Genomic DNA, 26,804 nt, shown 5'->3' on the forward strand with positions numbered 1-26,804 from the left:
AAGTTTAGAGGACAGTTTCAGATTTGTGTTTATTTCAGCAAGCGATTTTCATAGTTGTAATTCCTGATTTTTATACGCAAAGAAAATTTCAGATTTTGTTGTGCCCTTCTTTTAAAAAATATTGCTGTTTTCTAATATCTCGATTTGGGGATATAACACCTGTTGGACTATTTTAAACAATATTGAGGATGGTTCATTATGATCCTTCACGCATGGATTTTGTATATGAGGGGGCACGGATAGGACAAAAGGGCACATAGAAACGGCATGTAATAATGATGAATCACAATATTAAACAATATCGAATATTGTGAATAGTAGATGGAAAATGTTGCATAGGTACTAGCATGGTCCAAGTGTTTTCCTCGCACCTAATTACTTTCACGCATGTAAAGATGCCGAGATCATAGAAGGATTTTATGATTGTATGGAGAGAATGTATCCTGACCCTGAATGTAGCAGCAAATACAGTTACAGTCTCTATCATACATTCAAGGGACTAGCCATGCTTTCACTATGTTTGGGGTGATACAGGATATGCCTTGCACAAATAACACCCCTGTACAGTAGTGGATGCTCCATGGATATGAGATGCCTGATGCCTCAGTTGAGACAATCCGCAATCAAGTTGTGCATCACAAAATTAAGTTTTGATGTAACTTAGCAAATTGCTACATTCAAATACTTCTATTAGTATAAATTATATTCACGTTTAAAAAAATAGGTCACTAATGCATCTACCTATGAGAGGAGTTGAAGCACGCATGAGTTTAGCTATAGCAAGAAGAACAACCTACTGTGAGCTGGCAAATTGGCAGATCTGGCTAGCATTCATTGCAATTTACACTTGTGGATGAATTCTTTGGAGGGAGAATCAAGTTTGAGAACTCTACGAGACTTCTTCCAGTATTTAGTGCACCTAGTCCAACTTCAAAAGCACCAATAATGGGATCATCTTCCACATCCGCACATCACATAGATGAGGAGAATGTCTTGCTTCGAGATATTCCGGAGTGTCAATAGTGATAATGCCTCTATTATGAGTCAGTTTATTGATGTGGGTAACAGTGATGGAGATGAGATCAACTGGAGAATCTGAGTCTTGACGCTTCATTTATTATTTATCAATCCTCATGTTTTATCTGTAATTTCATATTTACCAACTGAAATACAAACTCTGATATTACTTTCAAGTTTCAATGTAAAACGGTTGTTATTTAATTTTGACTTTACAGATTCTACATTTTTTTTAATTTCTAAAATTTTGAAGAGTTTGCATGTTTCATATTTAGTGAGATGTTTACTGTCATATTTTTCTGTGCTGGATTTTCGCATACCAAATTTATTTGTTCATACTAAATCCAAACTTGTAAAGGGTAGCTATTGTTCATGTTTGATGTCTTTGCATGGAGTGTCCTTGGCATGTATGCTAAATGTGGGAGTTTAGAGAAGCAAGAGACCTATTTTGACATAATATTGATTAGGATTTTGCCTTACTGTCTAGTGTAGTCATTGGATATGCCCACAGTTGAGAGAGAGTGGAGGCACTTCAGTTTTTGACAAATGCCAGTAATGTATTTGAAGCCAGATGCAACACTCTTTGCCAGAATAAGGATTAACTTCTGTTTTCTATGTTTTATAATAAGTTGGAAATTATAGCTTTCTTCCACGATTTGGCATAATAGAATCCAGTGCTAGGTTTGCAGAAAATTGTTCTAACATTAAATCGATCTGCAAGGTTACCACATAAGCAATATCATGTGACAGTAACAAATCCTGCAATAGGTGTAGGGCATATATAAGTTATTTTCCCTCTAGGTAACAAAAGGGCCCTTCTTCTGTACTTATTAATGTAAGTCTATTATTTCTAGAATGTTAAAGATATGCTCTATATTTATTATAGTGTCTTTAGTTAAATCATAAAACAAACAGTATGTAAAGGAAATATTCAATCAAAACTGAATTCAGTAGTTCTCTGCATCTATGTAAAGAAAAAAGAAATTCCATACCTTTGGGATTGAAAAATGAATGTCAAGTTTCCGTCGTCGTAGCGGTTTATTCTGAAGGGCACGCATTGCACTCCGAGCAGAACGAATGTCATAGTAAGATATCATTACAAAACCACGATGTTTGCATGCAGTGTAAAGGGTTCTGATATCACCATATTGCTGCTCAAAACATGCAGAATTCATTAGACATAATATTATATGCATTCAAATTAAAATTGTCAAGGTTTGAGAAAATAGAAAATAAAGTACATGAAAACAAAAATCCATGAAATGGGGTGATATCAAAACCTGGATTTCCTCAGGAAAAGAAAATGAAAAGGAATTTTTACACTTTTTATGCAAGTTACCCAAAGCAGCTAGTTTCTGATACTTCAGCAAAGCCAGTACAACCTAATCTACTTAGATCTGCCAAAATCAATCCTCAAAATAAAACTTAAGGAACTTGACGCATGCCCTTGTTGCCCATGCTTGAATTAGAATATCTATCATGGAACTGTCCGAAAAAAGTGACTGTACATCCAAGAGCAAAAAAAGTTAAAAAAAGACAATAAAAAGAGGAGAAAGAGCATGCCAGTGATGGTAAAAGTATGTATGAGAGTGAGAGAGATAAGGGGAGGAGGGGCGTAAAGACTGGGAAGATACTAGAAGGGGCAATGGCTGCAAGTTCAGAAATCAAAATTACATGCTAACCAGACACAAAATCCACTATTTGAAGTTATTTCTGTGCAGTGTACTTTACAGTTTTGACATTAGTCATTGCGCTTGTGTGGTGAACACAGTAAAAATATTAAATAGAGTTTTCAAAGAGAAAGACCTTTATCTAACAATCACAAAAGAAGCAATGCTGTCTTACTCAAGAAAACTTCAGACCCTGTAAAATCGATCGTAGATTTTTCATTAAAACTTTACAGTACAAAAGAACTGAGTCAATGAGCATATGTTCCCCTTTGAATAATATCTTACCTGTTTCCCTTATAAAACCCAAGAGTAAAACTCAGGAAAATTACCACAGAAGATGCCTGAGATTGTCTAGAACTTTATTAGATTGTATGTAATCATCCCTATTATCAGTCGGTGTATATCATTGAAATCAGCCACAAAAAGAATAGAATTCCATTTCACTACTCTTAATGATACGAGGCTTTAGATAGACACCTGAAAACCCAGATGGTTTAAGAGATGAACAATGTTTAGTTATAAGAAAGGATTACATTGTCATTTTTTAATTTAATAAAGAATTTACTATTTACTATTTACTGCACAAAAGCAATATAGAGCACTTCACAACAAAACCATGATGCTGAAAATCCCTCGGAAAAATGACAGATAACCAAGTAAATAGCCATGTAGAACGGAAAAAAGGCATATGCACATAAGTACCTCAAATAATTCACGCAATTCAGAGTCCTCCACATTACTATTAATATTTCGCACAAATAATGTTCTGGAAGGATGTTCACCATAAGGATGCTCTCCCGGAACAGTTCCAAGGCCATTTGAAATTCCATAGGTTACAGTTCCATTTCCTGCAAAGTTATCTAAGACTGACCTGTTTATGTTCCCATTCAAACTTTCCTGAGAATCAAAATCTAATTCCATGGCCCCTCCACTGCTAAATACATCATATTCTTCCAAATCTTCAACCTGGGTGGGCAATTTACTGAAATCGAAATCATCCATAATTCCTGCTAAAAGCTCTTCTTCATCATCAGGGAGATTTCCTATGGTCTGGGACTTCATGTCCTGAAGAGGCTCCAAAGCCACTGCTACATGGTGAAATTGATTTAGATGAGAAGCTTTTTTGTTATCAACATATTGCCTACCATTCTCATCATCTGTCATGTTCACTGTAAACATCCAAGAATAATAAGCAAAAATTGATTCATCCTCTTATTCAATAAAATGGTCATAAAATTTGTAGAAATGTAGTACACACTAGACCTTACATTTTTCTTGGAACATTACAGGCAATGAACTCGAAAACATTGTGTCACTTGAGCCATGAAATCCATCCAACTTAGTTTCATGACCCTTTGTGGATCCCTCCTTTGATGGAGGAATAGACATTGTCAAATTCTGTACTGGATGACCTGAACCCAAAATCTTTCTGGATTAAGATTTGGTTAAGTTGATAGTTTAATAAATGATTTGCAGGAGATATTAGATTGGTCAAAGACAAGTTACCATCAAAATCCCTTGACTGGTCTGTGAAACGATCCATTGCATCACCTTAAGTGTAGCACCTGTAAGAAACCTGAGATAAATTTCAAATCCATCATATAGTAATGGTAAAGTGCAAATGAAAATAACAGCAGGAATGCAGGCAGTAGTGACACATAGTAAGAGATAAGATAAGTTAATTTTATTAATGTCCAATGAATGACTATAAATATGTCGATGGGACTGAAGGATACAACCAGTATGAATACAACGTGGGAGTGCAAAAGCAACTCCTAGAAAATACCAAAGTTAAATCTACAATAAAATGAAGTAAAGAAGGATACAATAATAGGACAGCCTCATGAAAATAATAGCAAAGATGCAGGCAGTAGAAACAAATTCGAGCATTAAAAAATTCAAATGACTGAAAGGAAAAAAAGGGTGCACAGGCCTCAACCAATAAATCATATACAAACTTTCAAGGAACTAAAATTTGTAAACATAAAACATTGCATTGCACTGGTCAGAAACAGCATGCTGACACCAATACAACAATAAATCCTTTAAAACAATAGTCTAATATATTTTTCCTACAATATTCAACTACAGAAACATGTTTGATAGTTTACATCTCAGCAGCAATAAATTTCAAAATTTTCATGTGATATCTTTGTCCTCATTCCTACTAACCTTTCCAATTTGGTCCTCCAAAGGTTTTCCTCCCAAAATCATTATATATCTGAGAACTGAAGAAAGACAAGATTCCTCTGAGCCAACCACCTACATTAGGAGGAAAAAGTATTTGAGGTCCCTAATAGTGCTGCTGGCTTAAAGAAAGCAAGGATTTCAGAACTCCAGACCCGGAAATTAATATTAATGTACACAAGTAGCCAAAAAAGGCCAATTGCCCTGGATTCAATGTACAATGGTAGGATGAACAAGGGAGGTGCCTATCACATGTCCCACTAACCACTAGGAGAAAACAAGAGAAAGGTCAGGTCCAAGACCATAATATAAAACATGAGAGAATGACAAAAATAATGCCATAGATAGCGGTCAAAAAGTGCTGCTAGCCACAAAGCCATTGCCAATCTCCCTGACCATTCACAAAGACAATGGATGGAAGAGAAAGAACTGCCACTGTCAAACAATTGTTGTAGAAGTTAAATGCCCACTAGGTCTGTTACTGCTCACATCCTGAGTCTGGAAGTAGGATGTAATGAACAAATGCTGGAGAATATTGTTAATTTAATCTCTAAGAAGCCTTTTGTTAAATTGGCAACTAGGGCCAAACTTCATGTGGGTCATCTTATTCATGGTTGATAATGTGTTCATTAGATTCCTCTCATCGAGAGGTGTAGGATTGATCTAAAGATCATCCGATTCCAATAAGTATCCATGGAGATATGAATTTATTTTAATTATGGAATTATTATCAAGCCGACCTACAACTCATGTAGGCTCAAAAGCCCAACAGTGGCATCTATTCAAATATCAACAGTTGTGTATAAATACAAAAGGACTTTTCCTCATTTGCACTCACTCATCTCATCACATCTCTCTCTCTCTCTCTCTACTGCGCAGAAAAGGGTTTCTCCCTCACACATGTGAAGCCGGAAGCTGCTGAAGCTGAAGTTGCAACTGCAGAAGTAAAGTTTGACTTGCGTGGACCAGAAGATCTCCTCATTTGAACTGTGTTGTAGGTTCATCTGAACTTCCTTTGAAAGCCGCAACTTTTGGTGGTGGAATCAACTCAATCCAATGGACGGTTTGCAAGATATCGACTGCCTTAGTTTGAAGGAAGCTGCTGAAATTGAAGCTGCAACTGCAGATGTGAAGTTTGACCTGCATGGACCAGAATATCTCCTCATCTGAACTGCGTTGTAGGTTCATCTGAACCTCCTCTGGAAGCCACAAATTTTGGTGGTGGAATCAAGCCGATCCGACAGTCGGTTTGTGAGATATCGTCTGCCCTAGTTTGATGATGAAGCCGCTAATGTTGATGCTGCTGATCTAGGGTTTGCTACTGCTGATATAAATCAGATTTATTGTACTATTTCTCTCTGCTGAATTATTGAAGATAAAAGAAGATTTGATCAAAGGGTTTCCCCATACATTGTGGGGTTTGTCCTTGGCTAGCCGCCACATCTTGTGTCTCTTGTCTTGGCTTGTTTTCTGTCGATCGTTTAATGTTCTATCTGCACTTTACTTTATGTACATGTGATTGCTAATCTGTGGAATATAATAAGAAAAAGAAGTAAACTGTTAGAAGCATAGAACATACCATAATCTAACATGGAATCAGAGCTGAGGTGAAGACAAAGCCCGAGCAAGAGCAAGAGCAATCACCGAAGAGAAGATTGGCAAGCTAAGTAACCAGATTCGTCCAAACACCCTATCGAATCCGAATCTTGCGAATCGGATACAATTCGCCAGGAATTCGAATCCCAGAATAGGATTCAACGTGTCTGTATAAGATTCATACGAATCCCGTACGGGCACATCGAATCCCGATTCTGGGATTTGAATCCCAAGAATATGACTTCCATGGGTTAAAAACACGTTGTTCTTTTTATCATTCACCTTATTTCTCATTTCATTTTGCATAGTTTGAGTCGTGGGCAAGGAGCTAAGGGTTTGGAGCAAGGAGCTAAGGGAGTAGAGCGTTCGGCAAGGAGACTCAAGCACCAGCGAAGTGCATTTCAGCTCCATTTTTTTGCATTTCTTATTCTATTACAACAATTTGTATATGATTTTTTGTTTATAAATTTGTGCATGTTTTGTTCATTTTTTTTTTACAGTATTCATGGTTCAATCAAAGGCAGCAGTTAGGGGGCAAAGGAAGGGGAAGAATGTCTCCATTGGAGATGCCCCTCCTCCCCCAATATCATCAGAGTCTGCTGCAAGTAATGTTGAGGGAAGAGGAGGACCTAAAGACAACATTGAGAAATATCCCTTGTGGAAATATGTCACAAGAGAGGATGGGACAAGCACCAAGGGGAAGGGAGGAGGCAATGTGCAATGGAGATGCAACTTTTGTCACATTGCTTTCAAAAGCACATATTTCCGTGTGAAAGGCCATTTGTTGGCTTTACCGGGTTGTGGGATTGGAGCTTGTAAAGTTGTTCTTTTACAAAAGAGGAAAGAAATGGAAAAGGAGTCCACTGTTGGTATGGAAAATGTGAACACTGACATGTATTTGAATTTTGTATGTACTATGCATGCTATAGATGAAGATCTATGTTTGAAATCAATGAATTGTATCATTAATTAGAATTTGTGTAAGAAATATCTAATTTTTAATATATATATATATAACGAATCCTACGTGTCCTGTTCTGGGGGGTCAACGTGTCCGAATCCGACACTCGAATCCCCGAATCCTACGAATCCCGAATTCCCGTGTTAGGTGACTTAGTTGGCAAGGCTATCCTAAAAGAATTATGGGGTCCTCAACACTCCTTCCTGCTGAAGACAAGCTCCGTGAGGAAGTTGACTATCACGGATGGAAGATGTCTATCGATCTAACCCTAAAAGATCAAGGAGTGCTAGACCATGTAAGAGGCAATATTGTTGAGCCTCCATCAAATGCATCTACTGCTGCTTGGAACAAATGGAAAAAACGAAGAAGTCAAATCAAAGAAGATCATCTGGGACTCTATCGACAAGCACTTGGTGGCCTACATCTCTGAACTAGACACCTCCAAGGAAATCTACGATAGACTGGTGAGTTTATTTAAAGTTAATGATGCAAATCAAGTTTTATTTCTTAGAAATAAGCTGAGGGAAATCAAGAAGGGTAAAGATGAGAGTATGCAAGCATACTTCGTAAGAATCACCATGATCAAGAACGATCTCCTATATATCAGGGAGACTATTACTCACAGAGAAATGGCACTCACGACTCTTGGAGGATTACCATCCGAATGGTACGTGTTCAGGACTACTCTTCTGAACAATAATGTAATTCCTGGTTTCGAGGAATTAACGGCTAGATGCATTCAAGAAGAACAAAGGTAGAAGAACAAGAAATGCCCTTGCCTAAAGGTCCTCCTACTGCTTTTTCTTCTCATGCTAAGAAAAGAAATAATTCCGGGTCTAAATCAAAAAGAAAGGCTGGACCTAAGGGTAGAAGAAAAGGACAATGTTACATTTGCAATAAAGCAGGTCACTATGCAAGGGAATGCCCTGATAGAAAGGACTCTCACCGTGACAATGACCAAAATCCCTCTCATGGTAATCGAAGGTATGGAAAATTCAATAGCAAAGGTAAAAGGAATGTTGGATATCAATGAAGAGGACAACCATTCAAGAAGGCTAAAAATTCTAGGATGTATTAAATGCACCTAACCTCCAAAAGAACCTGGTGTCCATCTCGGCAATGGAAGACAAAGGCTACAAGGTAACCTTCAGCGATGGCAAGGTACATATATGGAAAAATAATGTTAAAGATGCTTTTACTCTTGGGTTTCGAGTTGATTCTTTATATCAGGTCGGTGTAAGTCTGCTAGGTGTCATGTCTTATGACACATCTCTTCAATTCGAACTTTGGCATCGGAGGTTTGCCCACCTTCATTACAAAGCTCTACCCGATGTCAGACAGATGGTAATAGGGATGCCCAAATTCCAAGTAGAGAAAGAAGGTGTATGTCCGGGATGTGCCGAAGGAAAGCTCAAAAGGGGAACATTCCCCTCAAGTCAAAGCAAGACCTTCAATATATTACAGTTGGTTCACTCAGGCATACCTGAGGTTGGCATTAAGAGGCAGACTACTACACCATATACTACTGAACAGAATGGTGTGGCGGAAAGGAAGAACCATACGATTGTGGAAGTTGTCTCTATGGGTAGATGATGTAACAATGCCTAATGTGGAGGAACCCATGGATCCTATTTATCCACCTGAGCCTTCCTCTTCTAGGAAGAGGCCTTCATAGCTTAGGGGGATACTTGATGATGCTGAAGGACATGCTGCACCCCGAGGAACCTATCATGAAAGTAAGAAACCTAACAGGTATCAGGGATACCTAACCATCATGAGCACGATCATACAAAATGAGCCTTCATTATTCTCAGATGTCGTCAAGCATCAAGTATGGAAGGATGCTATGACCGAATATTATGAGTCTGTTATGAAGAATGATGTCTGGGAAGTAGTTCCTAGACCCCAGGACAAGACAGTTGTTACTTCCAAATGGCTTTACAAGATAAAGCATGCAGCAGATGGAAGTACGGAAAAGTATAAGGCTCGTTTTGTTGCTCGTTGTTTCTCCTAGAAGGAAGGTATAGACTATGATGTGATATTTGCACTTGTTGCCAGATATACAACCATCCGCTCAATCATAGCCCTTGCGGCTTCACAAGGATGGAACCTACATCAGATGGATGTCAAGACCACGTTCTTGCACGGTTCGATCAAAGAAGAGGTCTACATGGAGCAACCCGAAGGATTTGAGATTTATGATCGAAAATCTCATGTATGCAGGTTGAAGAAAGCTCTCTATGGGCTGAAGCAAGCACCCCAAGCAATGTATGAGAGGATCGATAGCTACATGATGAAGTTGGGATTCACTAGGAGTGAAGCCAATCCTAACCTTTACTTTAAGGTTGAAGATGACAAGCCTCTCATACTCGTGCCATATGTGGATGACCTCTTTCTAACAGGTGCAGACCCTCTCATTCACAAATGTAAGAGGGAGTTGGCTTCTGAATTTGAAATGAAGAACCAAGGACTTGAAGTGTGGCAGAAGCCAAGGGAAATTTCCCTATCTCAAGGAAAATATGTGGTGAAGATTCTGAAAAGATTTGGTATGATGGACTGCAAGCCTGTGACTACCTCGAGGATCTTAACTTTCAGAAGTTATATGGTAGTGATGTCGGACCAGATTTGGGAAATGCTTCTGAGTTTCAAAAACTCATTCGCGTTGATGTTCTTGGTGAGCCTCTGTCCAAACATATGTTTTGCAGTTAGCATTGTGAGCTCATATTTGGTTGAGCCTCACTAGATTAGTGCCAACAATCTTCTGAGGTGTCTTCAGGACACAATCTCTCATGGATTGAGATACACTGCCGAAAATATGAAACTGCATGATTATTCGAATGCTGATTAGGCAGGTAGTGTGGAGGATCACTAGAGCACTTTTAGTGTTGTTTCTCTTTGGATTCTGCTTCGATATAATGGATAAGCAGGAAGCAGAAGTCGGTTGCCATAAGCACCGCCGAGACCAGATACATATCTACGAGTATGATCTCGTATGAAGCTGCCTGGTTGGGGAAGCTCTTCAGTGAGCTGTTTGAACACATACCACTGTGATTCTCTGTAACAACCAGAGGTGGGATTCGATTATTGAGGAATTTCGTATTCGTCGATTGCTCCAGCAGATAGACATCATCTTAGATATGGTAAGTCGATGAGCAAGGAGGCTCCATCGCATTAAGATGATGTACAGGTCGATACACCTTGTCAAAGCCCCTAGGAAAGATTTAACCTGTGATTTTCCCAAACGACTTGGAGTCATCAAGAAACCTTTGTACAAGGGTCCTGCATGTTGCATACATTGAGCTCTGGGAGCTCTGAGGGCTTGCGGTTCTTACTGGAGCAACATACGACCACAGGGTGACTCACCCTCCCCTGGTGGTGCGCACTGGAACAAGATGATTCACTCTCTTGTGGGACAAGATAATTCACTCTCTTGTGGGACAAGATGATTCGCTCTCTTGTGGAACAAGATGATTCACTCTCCTCTTTAGCAGGATGATTAGTTCTCCTGTGAGGCCCGGATTGATGTGTTCTCCATGGCGATTGTAGCAGGATTGATGTGTTCTCCTGTGAGGCCTGGATTGATGTGTTCTCCATGGCGATTGTAGCAGGATCGATGTGTTCTCCTGTGAGGACGGGATTGATTAAGTTCTCCTGTAGAGACATCCTACCCATGCAGTCTGGGACTCATGGGAAGTACCTCTCATTTGATCCATGAGCAGGGAAATGAAGTTAGGGACCATAGTAGTACCGATGGACGCATCGTTGTATCTACCGTACTCGCTATGCTAGGATGACCTCCATTGATCTGGGATCAATGATACTGGTCTAGGACCAGTAGTAGGAGTGGTACATTCTATGACACTGACTTCGGGTTGGTTGTTACTGGTCTGGGACCAGTGGTATGCACTGTGAGACTGACTTTGAGTTAGTGGAGGATGTTACTGGTCTGGGACCAGTGGTAGGAGTTGTACTCACTATGACGCTGACTTCAGGTTGGTTGAGACTGGTCTGGGACCAGTGGTACATACTTTGAGATTGACTTTGAGTCAGTATGATACATCCTCGATCATTTCTTCTTCTTCATAATTCGGACAAAAGCAGAGCAAAATAGAACAAAGCAGAGCAGAGCATAACAGAGCAGAGCCGTATAGATCAGTACAAGGCAGAACAAAACAAAGCAGAATAGAGCAGAGCAGGGCAAGGGTCAGGTTGTACAGGGCAGTGCATTTGATGTATGAATAGTAGCGACCGACAGACAGATTGTAGATGAAGTTCTCCCTAGTTGAGAGGGAGTGTTAAATTGGCAATTAGGGCCAAACTTCATGTGGGTCATCTTATTCATGGCTGATAATGTGTTCATTAGATTCCTCTCGTCGAGAGGTGTAGAATTGATCTAAAGATCATCTGGTTCCTATAAGTATTCATGGAGATATGAATTTATTTTGATTATGGAATTATTATCAAGCCGACCTACAACTCATGTAGGCTCGGAAGCCCAACAGTCGCATCTATTCAAACATCAACAGTTGTGTATAAATACAAGAGGACTTTTCCTCATTTGCACTCACTCACTCATCTCATCACATCTCTCTCTCTCTATTGCGCAAAAAAGAGTCTCTTTTCTACTGCGCAGAAAAGGGTCTCTCCCTCACACATGTGAAGCCAGAAGCTGCTGAAACTGAAGCTGCAACTGCAGAAGTAAAGTTTGACCTGCGTGGACCAGAAGATCTCCTCATCTGAACTGCGTTGTAGGTTCATCTGAACCTCCTCTGAAAGCCGCAACTTTTGGTGGTGGAATCAAGTCAATCCGACGAATAGTTTGCAAGATATCGACTACCCTAGTTTGAAGGAAGCTGCTGAAACTGAAGCTGCCACTGCAAAAGTGAAGTTTGACCTGCGTGGACCAGAAGATCTCCTCATCTGAATTGTGCTGTAGGTTCATCTGAACCTCCTCTAGAAGCCGCAACTTTTGGTGGTGGAATCAAGCCGATCTGACGGTCGGTTTGTGAGATATCGTCTGCCCTAGTTTGATGATGAAGCCGCTAATGCTAATGTTGTTGATCTAGGGTTTGCTATTGCTAATATAAATCAGATTTATTGTACTATTTCTCTCTGCTGAATTATTGAAGATAAAAGAAGATTTGATCAAAGGGTTTCTCCACACATTGTGGGGTTTGTCTCTGGCTAGCCGCCACATCTTGTGTCTCTTGTCTTGGCTTGTTTTTTGTTGATCGTTTAATGTTCTATCTGCATTTTACTTTATGTACATGTGATTGCTAATCTGTGGAATATAATAAGAAAAAGAAGTAAAATGTTATAAACATAGAACATACCATAATCTAACACTTTTGTCTATGATGAAAAGCTCCCTGAATGAAAGTGTCGAGACATTTCTCATCATCTTAATGCATGAAGGTTCTCAGCAAGCTGTTTGACTCCCAGAACAAGCAAAAATATTCCATGAATCACCCACAGTAATGTGGTCTAATTGCAGGTTGTGGGGTGATGGAACTTGTATTAAAGCTGAGACAAGGGTTAAAAACACCCTGAGAAGGTGTGGATGAAACCAAAGTAAAAGCTTGGGTGATTTTGACGGTAAAGAAATGCCCCTCATAATGCAGCTGCTTAGCCAAAAGACAATTGTAAGCAACATTTCCCAAAAAATAATTCAATGGATCTAACCGTACATGCAGTATTTAAAAATGAAATGCTCCTTACACTTGGGCTTTGAGTTGCAAAATCTACAAATCCAACTGTCACATGGAAGGTAGTGATCTGTTTAAATGGGAATCTAATGAGAGCAAACCTGAAGCTAGAGCAGTAAAAATTTGAGACCAAGTGATAAATGTGATCTAGTGTACCTATGGATAACAATGAGGCTATTTTGCATATATGGAAAATGATTAGATAAATTAAGATGATTTTATTAATGTCCAACAAAAGACCACAAAAATAGGTCAAATGGACTAAAAAAAGTACATCCAATATCAATACAATGCAGGAGTGCTAAGGCATCTCCTAGAATAATGCTACAAGCAGAAAAATTAATAATAATGTCTAAGATTTAAGGGCCCGCTAGCGACTAGTCTCAACATGCCTAATTAAATAAAAACTAAAACAGAGAGTAAGTGTCAGTACAATAGAACTGCTGTGAAGTACTATAAACTGAAAAGCTCACGGCAAGGATGAGTAAGAAGACTGAAACTAGAGGCAGGCTTCTCATCAGAGTTCTCAAGGACTGTGTAAGGGCCAATGCACTAGAGAATGATATCCTCTAGGGAGTAGTCAACACTAAGGGTGCCTGGCTGTATGATCTTGGAGGAGGAGAACAAATGTGTGGGGGAAAGGGGCAGTGGACCAATGCTACTAGCATCTGAGGTTGACGGGAAGAAACTCGATCTTAAACCAAGTTACTTTCATACAAACCTTGTAAATTTCATCATGGATCCCTCTATCTACGTCTCTTTTAGTTATAATCAGGGTGTCAATAGAGAATTCTAAAGGGAGAGGTCTTTCAATGTCTAGATCAAGGCAACGAAGCAAAGGCGTGGTCTTTGCATACCAATTGACCTTTGTCATGAGTTGCATTGAGGATTGAAGGGGCAAAAATGGATATCTCTTATGACTTCACCAAGTTTTCGCCATGCATCAAACATTATGAAGAATGACAATGAAATGAAACATATGAACAATAAACAAAGTATGTGCTTCAAACTCAATTGGAATGATGAACGATGGGACAGTCCTTTTAGTTTGAATGATCTTAGATAGCATTGTCACCAAGGCTCTCCTAGTGAGGGGCTCATCCTATCTATCTCAAAATGGGACCCAATTTCACAGCAATAGAGCAGAGAGTTGCAACCAAAATATTAAAGTGGTGGGTCTTTGTTTAGATATCTTGAAAGTAGAGTTGAAAGCATTTCCTCTCTAATGTTGTGAAAGCAATGTATCCCCTACTTAGCTATGCTTCAACGGCTGGAGCAAGTACGGACAAAGAACACTAGTCCAAGGTAAGAATATGTTGGCACAACTTCCACTTGTAGACCTTTATAGATAAGGTTCACTGAAAGTGACTTCCTTTTCAACATATTGAATGTCATAGTTTTTCCTTCGCCAAGGTTGGCTTATAACCCATGCTTGTTAGGGAAAGAGCTAAGAATATCAAGTTGCCTTTGGAGACCCACAACTATCTGAGAGAGTAAAATATTATCATCTACAAAAAGGACGGCAATGCTAACCCCAAAGAGGATGCAACTATTTACACCACCAAGGGACTCGTGAATGAGATCTTCACACTCATCAATGTAGAGACTAATGAATGTAGGAGCAAGAGGACAGCCTTGCTTTACATCTATGGTGTTATGGACATCATTAATGAAATCAACACTATAATAGTTAGACCCGAAAACTTCTCATATAATGTCATAACTAAGGAAATCACCAACCACAGTGGGCCAATGTCTTGAGGGTGTCTTGGAATAGCGCCAAAGGCTTTACAAAAATCCAGAAAACAATAAATATTACATTGATGAGACTCTACCTCTTCAATGATGATCCTAAGGGTGAAGATATGATCAGAAGTCCCAGAATTCCTTCTGAACAAACTTGCCCACTTGCTCAATTTTTTTTAGCTTCAACCCATTTGAGATGTAATGATCAAGAAATGCAACAAACAACTTGATTTTTAGGGAGAGGTGCCATGCACCATGAACAGAGGACCTCCTACTATTTCCCCATACCCCCTGCGATATCTCAAGTGTCACAACAGAGAGACAGAAGGGCCGGCCAACAAGCTAGCCAGGTCATGCGGGAAAGAAAAGAGAGTTGCCACAGGTGGGGACACAGCCCTCCTGCATGGGCATTAAATGACAGGCTTTCAACCCTCCAGTTGGCAAGTTTTAAGTAGAAACAGTAAAAATTATGATTGGGAGGTTGTTGTTCCTCAAGTGAAGCCAACGAACAGAGGGTGGGGGCCTTCGAAAATTGATAAGGATGATGCTCCACCTGATGCAGGTCTGATTCCGATCCCTGCATGATCCAGATTATTTAATGCTATGGTGTATATATTTGTGTGCCTTATGGAAATCCTTTCTTGGACACACAAGGTTTATGCTTTCTATTGTCAACTGGCATTATATTTATTATTTATGACAGATGATCTAGCGCAATTTTGACGGATATTATGGGTACTGAACCAAATCTTCTTAGGCTTGTGGTGGCACCCTAAGGCCTTATCTGTATATACTTACCTACTGAGGTTGTGTCACCAATATACTGTAACTTATCACTCCCAGTGGATTGGGTATTTGATGTTGCATTCTCAGAATGCAGTAGGAAAGCAACTATCCCATGCGAAAATAAAAAAAAACACCTGTTCAGCAAAATAACTAGCCATCCCATGTATACATTGAACAGATTGGCAATGGCATCTCTCCAACTCACCAGAGGATGTTCTAAGCCTTTGAAGGAAAATGCCGTCTGATGTAAGTACAAAAAGAAATGTCTAGCCTATATATTGCTTGTGCTTATGCTGTTAATGGATACGTGATTGCATAATGGATCTTACAAGCTATGAATAGTGATCCATAATCCCTTGTATGTAATCTGCCACACTGTTCAGGAGATGGGAAGACTAGAGAGACGTGTACGGTGTAAGATTTAGGATCCTAACATGGGGATCTCATAACTTGTGTTTCTAGTATCTTCACCCATCATTTATGCATATAAATTTAACAGGAATTGTATTATGCTGTATAAAACATTAAAAAAAATTCTCCCAACAATCTGAGTCTTCGGATTAGTCTCCATTTCTCTGTGATTGTCAGCTTAAAGGTCCTAAAAAATAAATCATCGTAATAAGATCGTATTTGCCTCCATCTCTCTTTGATTTCCGCCTTAGTGGAAATTCATCAAACACAAAATCTTAATTTTGTTACAAGACTGAATTTTGAAAAAAATCTTTGAACGATGGCTAAGTAATTTATAACAGTGAACTGAATTATCAATTTGCAGATTAGAAAACAGTGTTTAGAAGTCATATGACAAACGATTCACTAACAAAGAAGAAACAACAGAGAGAAGGAAAACATGGAGGCAAACTGAAGAAAAAGAATACTCCACGAAGGACAAATAGTAATGTAATTTAAATTGCTGTTAACGGAAGTAAAAAATATACACTAAAGTTTTTCAAAATCTTATAGTCAATGCTTGCCGTGCAGCAGTAGTAAAAGAATACTCCACGAAGGACAAAAAATCTACCTAGTAATGTAATTTAAATTGCTGTTAGCAGAAGTAAAAAACAAACACCAAAAATTTTCAAAATCTTATAGTCAATGCTTACCGCGCAGCAGTAGTAAACATGTAAATGAAGAAGGATACCAAGGCGGAGGAATTGTCCGAACGGTCAAAAGTGGCTGGAATCTAGTACAAAAAAATTCAAAAAATCTTGTAGTAGCAGTGTTTGAATCATGTTTTTGAAGGTAGAAATAGATTCAGCACCATTAAAAACTTCTGGGACACCCAAACTCTTGAAGTTTGATAGCTGTAACCTGGATTTACAAAAATCCCTGCCAGATTTTAACAAAATCTTCCCTACCAGATTTTAACAAAATCTTACTGAAATTTCCATGATTTTCAAGGCAAAAAAACAGTCTCTTTAAACTACGGCCATGTAAATTTGTGAAATATAAGCAAGGACAGGCAATAAACAACGGCCATGTAAATTTGTGAAATATAAGCAAGGACAGACAATAAACAAAGGAGTAATGCATATTCTCAGAAGCACTGACCGAGGGATTAATTTTCCAAATGATCAGGACAACACGGATTGTCAGAAAATGAATACATGGTCCGAGGTTACTTCAAATGGGGACAAGCAATTGCTTTCAAGCAGTTTGCGAAGACCAAAATTTCATGGGAGGCACACTTGGCCGCGCACATATTGGCCCAATTTATAGAGAAGATTTGTATTCCAGGGAACAGAGCAAACTGCTGAGAAAGTTCAACTGCATCTTTGACAATTAAGCTAGGATTTTTAAAAGTGAATAAAGTTTTCTTAAGAATATTTTGCATTTGGCTTTAGATGTCATGATTAAGAGGTATCTATTCCATCAAAATCCTACAGTATTCACTTTAAAATGAAACTGAATGAAACTGTGAGTTGTCAAGGTTGAAAAGCCTTTCACCTAGTTTCAGTTGCAAGCAGAAAGTTCAAGCATATATAGAGGGTAATTAATCCAAGTTTGAGTTGCCAAGGTTGTAAAGCCTTTCACCGAGTTTCAGTTGCAAGCAGAAAGTTCAAGCATATCAGGAGGGTAATTAATCCAAGTGTTTTGTGCCACAAGCCCTCCAACTTACCCCTGGACTTCACCCCGAACTTGGTTTTTTTTTTTTAATAATATGGTAAATAGTTTTTCTTAAGAAAGCGGGTTCCGTGTTTGGCATTGGATGCCATAACCAAGGGGTATCTATTCTATCGAAATCACCCCAGACTCACTTTTTTGAGAAAGTCGGAGGTTGTAAAGCCTTTTACCTGATATCAGTTACACGCAGAAAGTTGAAACATGTCCATAGGGTAATTAATGAGTGCTTTGAGCCACAAGCACTCCAACTTGCCCCTGGACTACAGCCCCGGGAATTTACTGAGATCAATAATAGATATAGATAGTAGAAATAAAAAGAGAAATGAGAACATATTAGATATAAACAGTAGAAATAAAAAGGAGAAATGAGAACATCTATGACTATAGTATTTCTAGGCTGCAATCATCCCATCTTGTTCAAGATGTAGGTCCTATGCATGTGTAGAATGTTCGATGAATATTTGTAGTAGTGTTGCGAACATCTCGATAACATCTTGATTTTATTTCGAAATCACAATTTTTTGGCCTTGCCAATATTTGCCGATTTTTAAAGATATTTTTTATGGTACCTTAATTTTACCAATTTTTACCGATATTTTCCCAATTTTTAAGACTTTTTTGTTTTTCGAACCCTTGCCAATTTTATCTCGATACTGATGTTTGCAACATTGATTTATAGTTCTCAAAATATCAACTATAGATATGTGGCAATACATTTGTAAAGACATTTCTTGGCTGCACTCATCCCGTTCAAGATGGAGGTCCTACGCATGTGTAGAATGCTTGTAGTTCTCAAAATATCAACTACAGATATGTGGCGAAAAATTTATATAAAGATTTTTAATCTTTATAAATTTAAAGGATTTTGGTTTTTATCTATATTATAAGAAAAATGTGTCAATTCAAAAAAAAACATCATACAGAAATTTGTGGGAGAATTCATTTTGAATTAACGATTTGAAAAAAAAAAATAGAATTTAACGTTGAAATTTCCCAGTCTGACCTTCATGAACCTACATACACTTGATTCTTCACCAATGTAGCCACTGAGCCAGTGACTAAATCGATGTAAAGAATTATATAATATATTTATAAGTAAATTATAAATATATTAATTGTGTTTAATTGGATAAATATGTCAATTAGATTTAATTATGTTAGATTTAAGATTTTTGTGATCCATGATATAGAAAAAAATCTTTCGGATTAATCACGATTTGGTCGGATTTAATTAGAGTATATTGGTTGTTTGGGAGTAATGATTGTTATCTTTTTCCGTCTCAATTTAGTTTAGTTGTATTGTTGTAATGGCTTTGATTCTTGTTGAATCACATTAAGCCCTATTCTTCCCCTTATCTTTAGTTGTATTGTTGTAATGGCTTTGATTCTTGTTGAATCACATTAAGCCCTATTCTTCCCCTTATCTTCCCCTTACGTGCAGGCCAGAGGGTGGGTAGGTTGATTACATAGAAAAAAAAGAATATCTTTACCTTACCTGCAAGCGGGAGGGTGGGTTGCTTACTTACATGGAAAAAAAGAAGAGAGTACACTACATAAATAAAATTTCAAAAAACTCAAAACCTACGAAGCTCTTAACCAAAGGAGCCAGAACTCTGCAAATTACCCATGTCATTGGTAGAAATTCAATCGATGACGATGGAGATGTATGTGGAGTTGGCTTTGCAAGTGATGCAGGACACCACGGGGATGGAACTAAACAAGATGAAACAGTATAAAACATCAACAAAGCCCAGAATTCAGAAATTGAAATGAATTCAATTTCTTAAAAAAACAAAATGAATAAAGAAAGGAGCATTGCAGGAGATAGTCATTATTAGCCATATTGCAAGCCGACAAAACGAAACAAAAATGAGAGGCCCTAGAAAATGAAAGAACAAATTGTCCAATTTAAAGCAATTGCATCGAATCATATAATTTCTAAGGTCAATTGCTATTGTTCAGACAATTCGCAGTATCAGATAAACACCTAACCCAAATACAAAATTTCAGGCACGAGAAAGAACCGATCGGGTACAACAAGACTTAATTGAGCATCATGCAGTATATTAAACCCAGAAGGGCGAAGAATTGCTTACTTTTACCGTGATTTCTCCCAAATGAAAGTGCCCGAAACCCGTCAGGCCCGACACATTGAAACGCAGAGAGGCCCCGGCTCAATATTTCTGCAGCAACAGAGCCTAGTGTCGGAGGGCCCCTTGAGTCCACAGTGGAGAATTGGATCCTAAACCTGATCTCTACCAATTATTGCCAGACGGACAGGGGATTTAATCAATTTGTGTGTCTGAATTGGGAATTGGGGTCTATCCAGCATATCTACAGCGACTACCAGGAAATGGAGGAGGGGATTTAGGCCATGGTGAACAGACGATCGATGAGATAGATGACCATGTCCACTGAAATGACAATTCCGAGTCCGTTGACACAAAAGCCCGGCCGATCCGTGTTAAATCACATTTGTCGATATTATATTGTCTTTGTATTTCTCTGTTTTCTTTGCAATAAAAAACCAAAATACTAAATGATTGATTGAGTGTACTTTTCTTTTATCATATTAATAAGTGTTAAGGCTACCCCAGCCTCCCAAGCTATCTCCACCCTGTAACCAACCCCGCGGGGACACGTATAAAGATTACCGGTACGACACGTTTCCCACCGGATTAATGCGCAATGTTCCTTGCTTGCTTCCTTTAAGCATGTGTCTCAGAGCTCAGCCAAACGTAACGTAACTACCCTCTATCTTTATACGTATTCCGGTTCCCTACTTGTTGCAAAAGTTGGGAAATAATGAAATTTGATTTTCAATGAGAGGAGCTGGACTTGGGACCTTCAAAAATAATTTAATTGCTGCTAGGTGGACCCACCACCAGGTTGTACCTTCCCCTAGAGCCCACCCACTTCATCAAGTTTACTTATATATATATATATATTTTCTTTCACCCAATCCTGTTCTAAAGATACTCGTGGCAATTTGGGAAGATGTGTAAATTAATTTTTTTTGTTTGGAATAAGTTAATTGTGTAAAAAATTATTTTTTTCTCGGGAATAAGATAATTTTGTAATTAATTATTTTTTATAAATGTAATAAGAATTACCTGATAAATTTTAATGATTTATGATATATTTACGGTAAGATAATGTTTTTAAGAAATTGTTTAATTTTCAATCAGCTTGGTAATCAAAAATTTGATTGGAATTATAAATTATTAAAAAAAAATTATATTATCATATTTTAGTTAGGAGAGAAAAGTTAGCTATAATATTAAATATGCTGGTTTTTATGTTTAATCATTTTTGTAATATTTAACATTATTAGATGTTTGGTTTTGTTTTTGGATTTAGAAAATATAATGATGTGATTAATAAAAAATTTATCACTAAAATCAAGCCTAATTTATGTTTTTCACAATATTTTTTTTACCAATCATATGAAAGAAAGTTGCTTTTCAAATGTTAAGTATATCAATTACTCAATTTCTAAAAATTCTTAACTAATCATTAAAAAAGAAGTTGCATAATTTTAAACATATCAATTACTAAACTTTTGTAAAAAAGATCTTGGTTAAAATTAGAATATTCTTTATATCCCATGATTTTTGTTTAAATATTATATGGAGCTTATGTGTTTCTAAGAACTTTCTAAAGTTGTGTCTAGAAAGTATTGGTGGAATGTGCTTGTTCGTAAAACAAAAGATAATCATTCGATCTCCTTAGATAATTGGGACATCTACCTTAAGATGTTGTATGACTCCCCGGACACCTTAGGCATCATCTTAAGCACTCCTATAGAGGAGGATATATTTTCTTTAGAAGATGTGGAGCTTGGGATTAAGAAGCTTGCTAATGAGAAAGCTAAAGACCTTGAAGCATATCGAGTTAAAATCTTCAAAATGGGAATATCTATCCTCGTCCCTCATATCCACAAGCTTCTCAATTTGGCAGTAAAGCATCGCTCCCCTAAGCTTTGAATGCAAAGCCGCATTGTGCCTATCTTTAAAAGTGGGGATAAAAAACATTCCCTTCAACTACAAGACCATTATGATTAGCCACATTTTAGCCAAATTATAAGGGCTCATTTTGGAAAAGAAGAATAGCCTCTGGCTTGAAAGCCATGGTAAAAGAGCTAAAGGGAAAGTTGGTTTTAGGAGATATCACTAGATTATCAACCACCTTGTCACGCTTAGGATCATTGCTAAGGAGTGTCGCAATTGTAAAAGTAATCCCTTTTGTTGTTTTGTTGACTTTAGAAATTTTTTTGACATTGTTCCTCAGGATAAGCTATGGAAAATACCTGAAGAGATAATGGTCCCTCCTGAGTTAAGGATTGTTGTGATTTGTTTGTACGAGAATTTTGTTGCCAAGCTTAAGACCAACGAAGGGTGCTCTAAAGAAATTAAATGCAATATCGTGGTTAAGCAAGGGTGTCCCTTATCCCCTACCCCTTTTGGCACATTTACATCGATAAGCTTGAGGAGTGTTTGGAAACTGCGAGTTGTAATAACCCCGAGCTTGTTGGTATAGTCATTACTCTTCTCCTTTATACTGACGATATCATTCTTCTAGCCAAAAAGCCATGATGACCTCGATAAGTAGCTTAAGACTCTTCATGATTACTGCTCCAAGATGGGTATGACAGTTAATATCGACAAGACTAAAGTTATGATAATTAGATCCAAAAAGATCAACCATGGTAATTTGGTCTATGATAACAATTATTTGGAGCATGTTTCTTCATAAAAATATTTAGGTATTTGACATTCATCATCAACTCAACTAAAATTATAGCATTAAGAAAAGGATTAGTGGAGGTTGGAAAGCTTATTATGAGCTTGAAAACAATTGTAAGTCAACTAATCTTTGGATTTGGAGTAAAAAAAGGTTCCTCTTTGAGACTCTTATATGGATGTGAGGTTTGGGGTTGCAATATATCTAGAGAATCATGGAGAAAGATCGAGATGATTCAAAAGCAATTTATAACCTACAACCTCAAGATTAAAGGAAATATTCCCTATCCTATCCTCTTGATCAAAGTTGGCCTTTCCCCCATTGAAAGCATGACTATGTTTAGGTATTTGATGTATAAGAAGAAGCTTTACAACATGGAAACCAAGAGGCTTCCCAAAATTGCTTCTAACTCTAGCCAAAACCCCCACCTCCGCCTCAAGCGTGGATGGCATAAGGATGCCCAGTCTTGGCTCGACCATTGGGGGATAAAGGAAGAGACCATTTTGGGGAATAAGGATAATATAAAAATATTATTACCTCCAAATTTAAGGATAAATTGTGGGATGATAAGGAATTGGAGGGGAAAAGGAAGCTAAGGTATTATAAGGAGGTGATCAACCCCACCCTTGCTAACCAAAATTATCTCTCTGTCTTGACTAGTACTAAGAAAAAAATGAACATTGCAAGGATAAGAACTAATTCTCATGAGCTTTGAAGTGAAATTGGGCGGTGGTCTATTCCCAAAACTCCCTAGGACAAAAGAATTTGTCACCTTTGCGATACTAAGAGGGTGGAAGATGAAAAACACTTTCTCTTAGATTGCCTGGCTCTTACTCACATTCGCTCTCATTTCCAAAACATTTGCCACACTTCCAATCTTCTTGACTTATTAAGTCAGCCTAACTATAGTGATCTTGGAGCACTTCTTTCCCTTCTTTTTTATCATAAAAATAAAATTTTAAAGAATCACAATTAATTTCTTACTTTCTTAAGGTCTGATAGACCACATTGGTCTTAGTGGACGTTAATCATCATCATCAATAACATCAATTTTGAATCAAAGTGTTTCTAGATAAATAGTAATAGTTTAAAGTTTTGTGTTTCTAATTGCATTTACTTGTTATCTTAGAGAATTGAAATTTAATGTAGATTTGAATCACTATATGCATGTTATCCTTTTATTGAAAAGATTTCCAATGATATTAGTTATTCTTCTAGGTTATATTGAAGTCTCATTAGATTCTCTTCAATGATGGTTCATATTCAAATATTTCTATTAACAAAGCTCTTGTCTTTCTTTTTGGTAGTTTGAGGATTTTTCTTTCAGACATGATGAAAACTACTTGGTTTTATTCAAAATAAATGTTGATTCAAAAAATGATGTTTCATAGTTCAAATGTTATTTTGAACTACTATTTCCATTTTCCAACACAATTCAATTAAGAAGGATTTGGTGTAAATACATATCAAACCAACATAAAACACTTATACCTACTTGCCTACCAAATGTGGATATCTATCCAATTAATGATGTTTTTTTATAATAACTTCAATGTATCCCCTGATCGGGGTGTTGGGCAATGTGACATTGGAGGTTGGGGGTGGAGAGAGACTACCACCCCATCATCTCCTGTGACATTTAAGAGGGGAGGTTGGCGTGTCCATCCCTCCCCATGCAATACACATGCGGACTGTTTTCACTTCATTCATTACCATGTCAAACCTTTCTTTGTTTGATTGTTATGCGAGGAGAGACCTTGCTCTCCAACTTTTTTGGTGTGATTGGGCTCCTCCCCTAGCATTAGTGGGACAATTATCTTGGTTGTTTGGTAATGACGAGCATGTGTGCGGAAAAAATATTGTATAGCCATGGCATAATTCACAGGCTTTTTCTGAGCCATGGTCACTTGACTTTGCTAATAGAGTGAAGTGACTTATGTCTCTATGCAAGCCAACTTGGCCTTTGAATCTGGAGGTTCCTACTTCCCGCATGGGATGTTGGACATTGGTCTAGAGATAGGTTTTGGGCACGCAAAGGTTTCATTCTTCAGGACACCAAAAATTACATTGGAGTTAGATGTTGAAGTAGTTGGTCGTGTCATCCTGCCTTCAATGCATGCGAATTCGTATTTTCTTACTCTTTTGGGTCGGTTATTTCCTTCTTTGGTTTTGTTTCTCTTTGTTGTAAGCTTAAGGGCCATGTCTTAAGTTCTACTAGGGTGAATTGTGGCTTGCATTATGGTGTCTCCTAGTGAGCAAGTGACCCTGCCAGGAGTTTTTCATTTGCCTTGTTTTGTTGGTCCTTCTATGTGTGTTAGCTTGGGTCATCCATAATTCCCATAATCTTTCGATTTTTCCTTCTTTTTGTCCTTCACAACCTCATTCCTCTCATTCTTGCATTGTTGTGGGCTAGCTCTCTTGCTTGGTTTTTCTCCCTTTAGTGCAATATGTCACAACAATGAATGCACAATCATCAAGAGGTTGGGGGCAAAGGTCCCTAGGGTAAGGTGTGTGCCCAATCCCATGCCAAGGAAGCTACAACTATCTTTCATTCTTCTACCCCTTTAAAATCACGAACAAATTCTCCAACTCAAAGCCCTCACCACCAATTACTGTCAAGCTTATTCCAACTTTGAAATCCTAATGGAGGTAGCCATGTGGGTTCCTAACCCTAAACATACCAAGGGAAGATGAAGCCAGTACCTGAACTCCATCACCCTTCATTGCAAATGAAAAATATTTTGGGCAGGGTCTTAAAGGAGAAGCATTGAGACTTGAATGATATCATCTCTTCCTTGAATGAAATCAAGCGGGTGTAGTGATATCAATGCTCTTGTCTAGATAGTTTGGATGCCCACCTAGCTCACTTAGAAATTCACCTTCAGTGTGAACCTAAAACTCCTTCTCTTACCAGTACAAGTGCTTAGGACCCAGCTCCAGTGACCTCTTCAGACTCTTGATATCATGATATGCCTTCTAGTTGTTGTTTTTCTCCTTTATGTAGCCCAATACATGGTAGTTTTAGTAGTTTTTAGTAGCATATGTTTTTATTTTGTTATACTTGAACTTCAGTTAATGGTCAACGTATCTAGTTTCCCTCGAGGTAGATTGAGACCAAACATTCTATGAGTTGTGATGATTTTGATGTTGTATGTTGAAATTTTGAGGCAACACAAACTTAATTCACAAAAAAAATCATAACCTCAATGTATAGTTCATGTAGCGATTGCATTTTATAACCCCATGTTAAGGAGATTGTAATCCATCTTAAATTGGGATAATTTAAGCACCAATATATATATATATATATATATATATATATATATATAACCGGACATAAATATGGAACAGAAGGGCACACAGGAAGACAAAGTACCAGACCCTCAAGGGGAGGACCATTTTCAGCGGCAGCAAACTCCACAGTTGGAAGTTAGCGGCAATAAAAGAACTCATGGATCTGAAGGATCAGAATCTGACAAAGAACCTCCACAGAACACCCAAGAGAATCAGCAGGCCATCATTGTTCCTCCACCTGACTCACAGGGTTGGCGAAGGGTGGAGAAGAAGAAGGGCAGAAAAGTATAGGCTTGATGTTTTTAATTTATTCTTTATTTTTATAGTGTACTTTGTCCAATACATGGACAGCTATCTGCATATGCTCTAAGCATCTACAAAATGTAATTTATCTCACATATGAATATAAATTACGACTTTTTTCTACGTGAAAAAAAAAAAATATATATATATATATATATATATATATTGGGGGTGTGGGGCTTGTTATTTAATAAATATGAAGCAAAAAAACATTTAAATTTATAATAAAAGAAATTAACTCTTTGAGTTTTGGAATTGCATTTGGAATTGTAAGAATTTTTTTTATTCTAGTTAGCCAGTCGAGGCCAACCCCAATGTTGGATGGAAAAACAATCTACCCACTTAGAAGATGATATCACCAAGATTTTACAAGGCTTGGTCAAGCCTGCATACCCATTTAGATAATTTTTTGCCCCATAGATGGCTCCGACCTTTAACCCTTCCCCATGACATCTGAATCAATTATTTGAAAGACATTATTATCTATTGCTAAATGAGAGAATTCATTCACAATAACATAGAATTCTCCATCCTCGGATCTGGGTGACGAACAACAATTAAAGGGAATTAACTGCCTCCATGAATACCAACCCCATAATGTATGACACAGAGAACTGGTGGTGCCACTGGCATGCTATCCCCAACGCTCAACGTCATAGACATGTAGTCGGT

At 37.8% G+C, this 26,804-nt stretch overlaps 1 protein-coding gene across 4 annotated transcripts in view; it reads right to left on the bottom strand.

Moving 5' to 3' along the window:
• The window catches only part of LOC149249669 (protein MEI2-like 2), a 41,443-nt gene extending 21,115 nt beyond the window's left edge, over positions 1–20,328 (bottom strand). The window contains exons 1-6 of one of the 4 annotated variants that reach the window (XM_089458757.1): positions 19,889–20,328; positions 16,772–16,979; positions 4,194–4,252; positions 3,956–4,099; positions 3,390–3,856; positions 2,010–2,168 (exon numbers count right to left, since the gene is read on the bottom strand). In XM_089458757.1, the coding sequence (XP_089314883.1) occupies positions 2,010–2,168; positions 3,390–3,856; positions 3,956–4,099; positions 4,194–4,230 (807 nt within the window). In that variant the 5' untranslated portion in view covers positions 4,231–4,252; positions 16,772–16,979; positions 19,889–20,328. Of the gene's footprint in view, positions 1–2,009; positions 2,169–3,389; positions 3,857–3,955; positions 4,100–4,193; positions 4,264–16,771; positions 16,980–19,888 lie in introns of all 4 variants that reach the window. The other 3 variants (XM_089458756.1, XM_089458755.1, XM_089458754.1) reach the window with 3 other exon arrangements.
• Between the last annotated feature and the right edge of the window lie 6,476 nt (positions 20,329–26,804).

The sequence above is a fragment of the Pinus tabuliformis genome, chromosome 7 (assembly GCF_031772625.1).
Source record: "Pinus tabuliformis cultivar Carrire ecotype Pingquan chromosome 7, CPIR1, whole genome shotgun sequence".
Classification (NCBI taxonomy): domain Eukaryota; kingdom Viridiplantae; phylum Streptophyta; class Pinopsida; order Pinales; family Pinaceae; genus Pinus; species Pinus tabuliformis.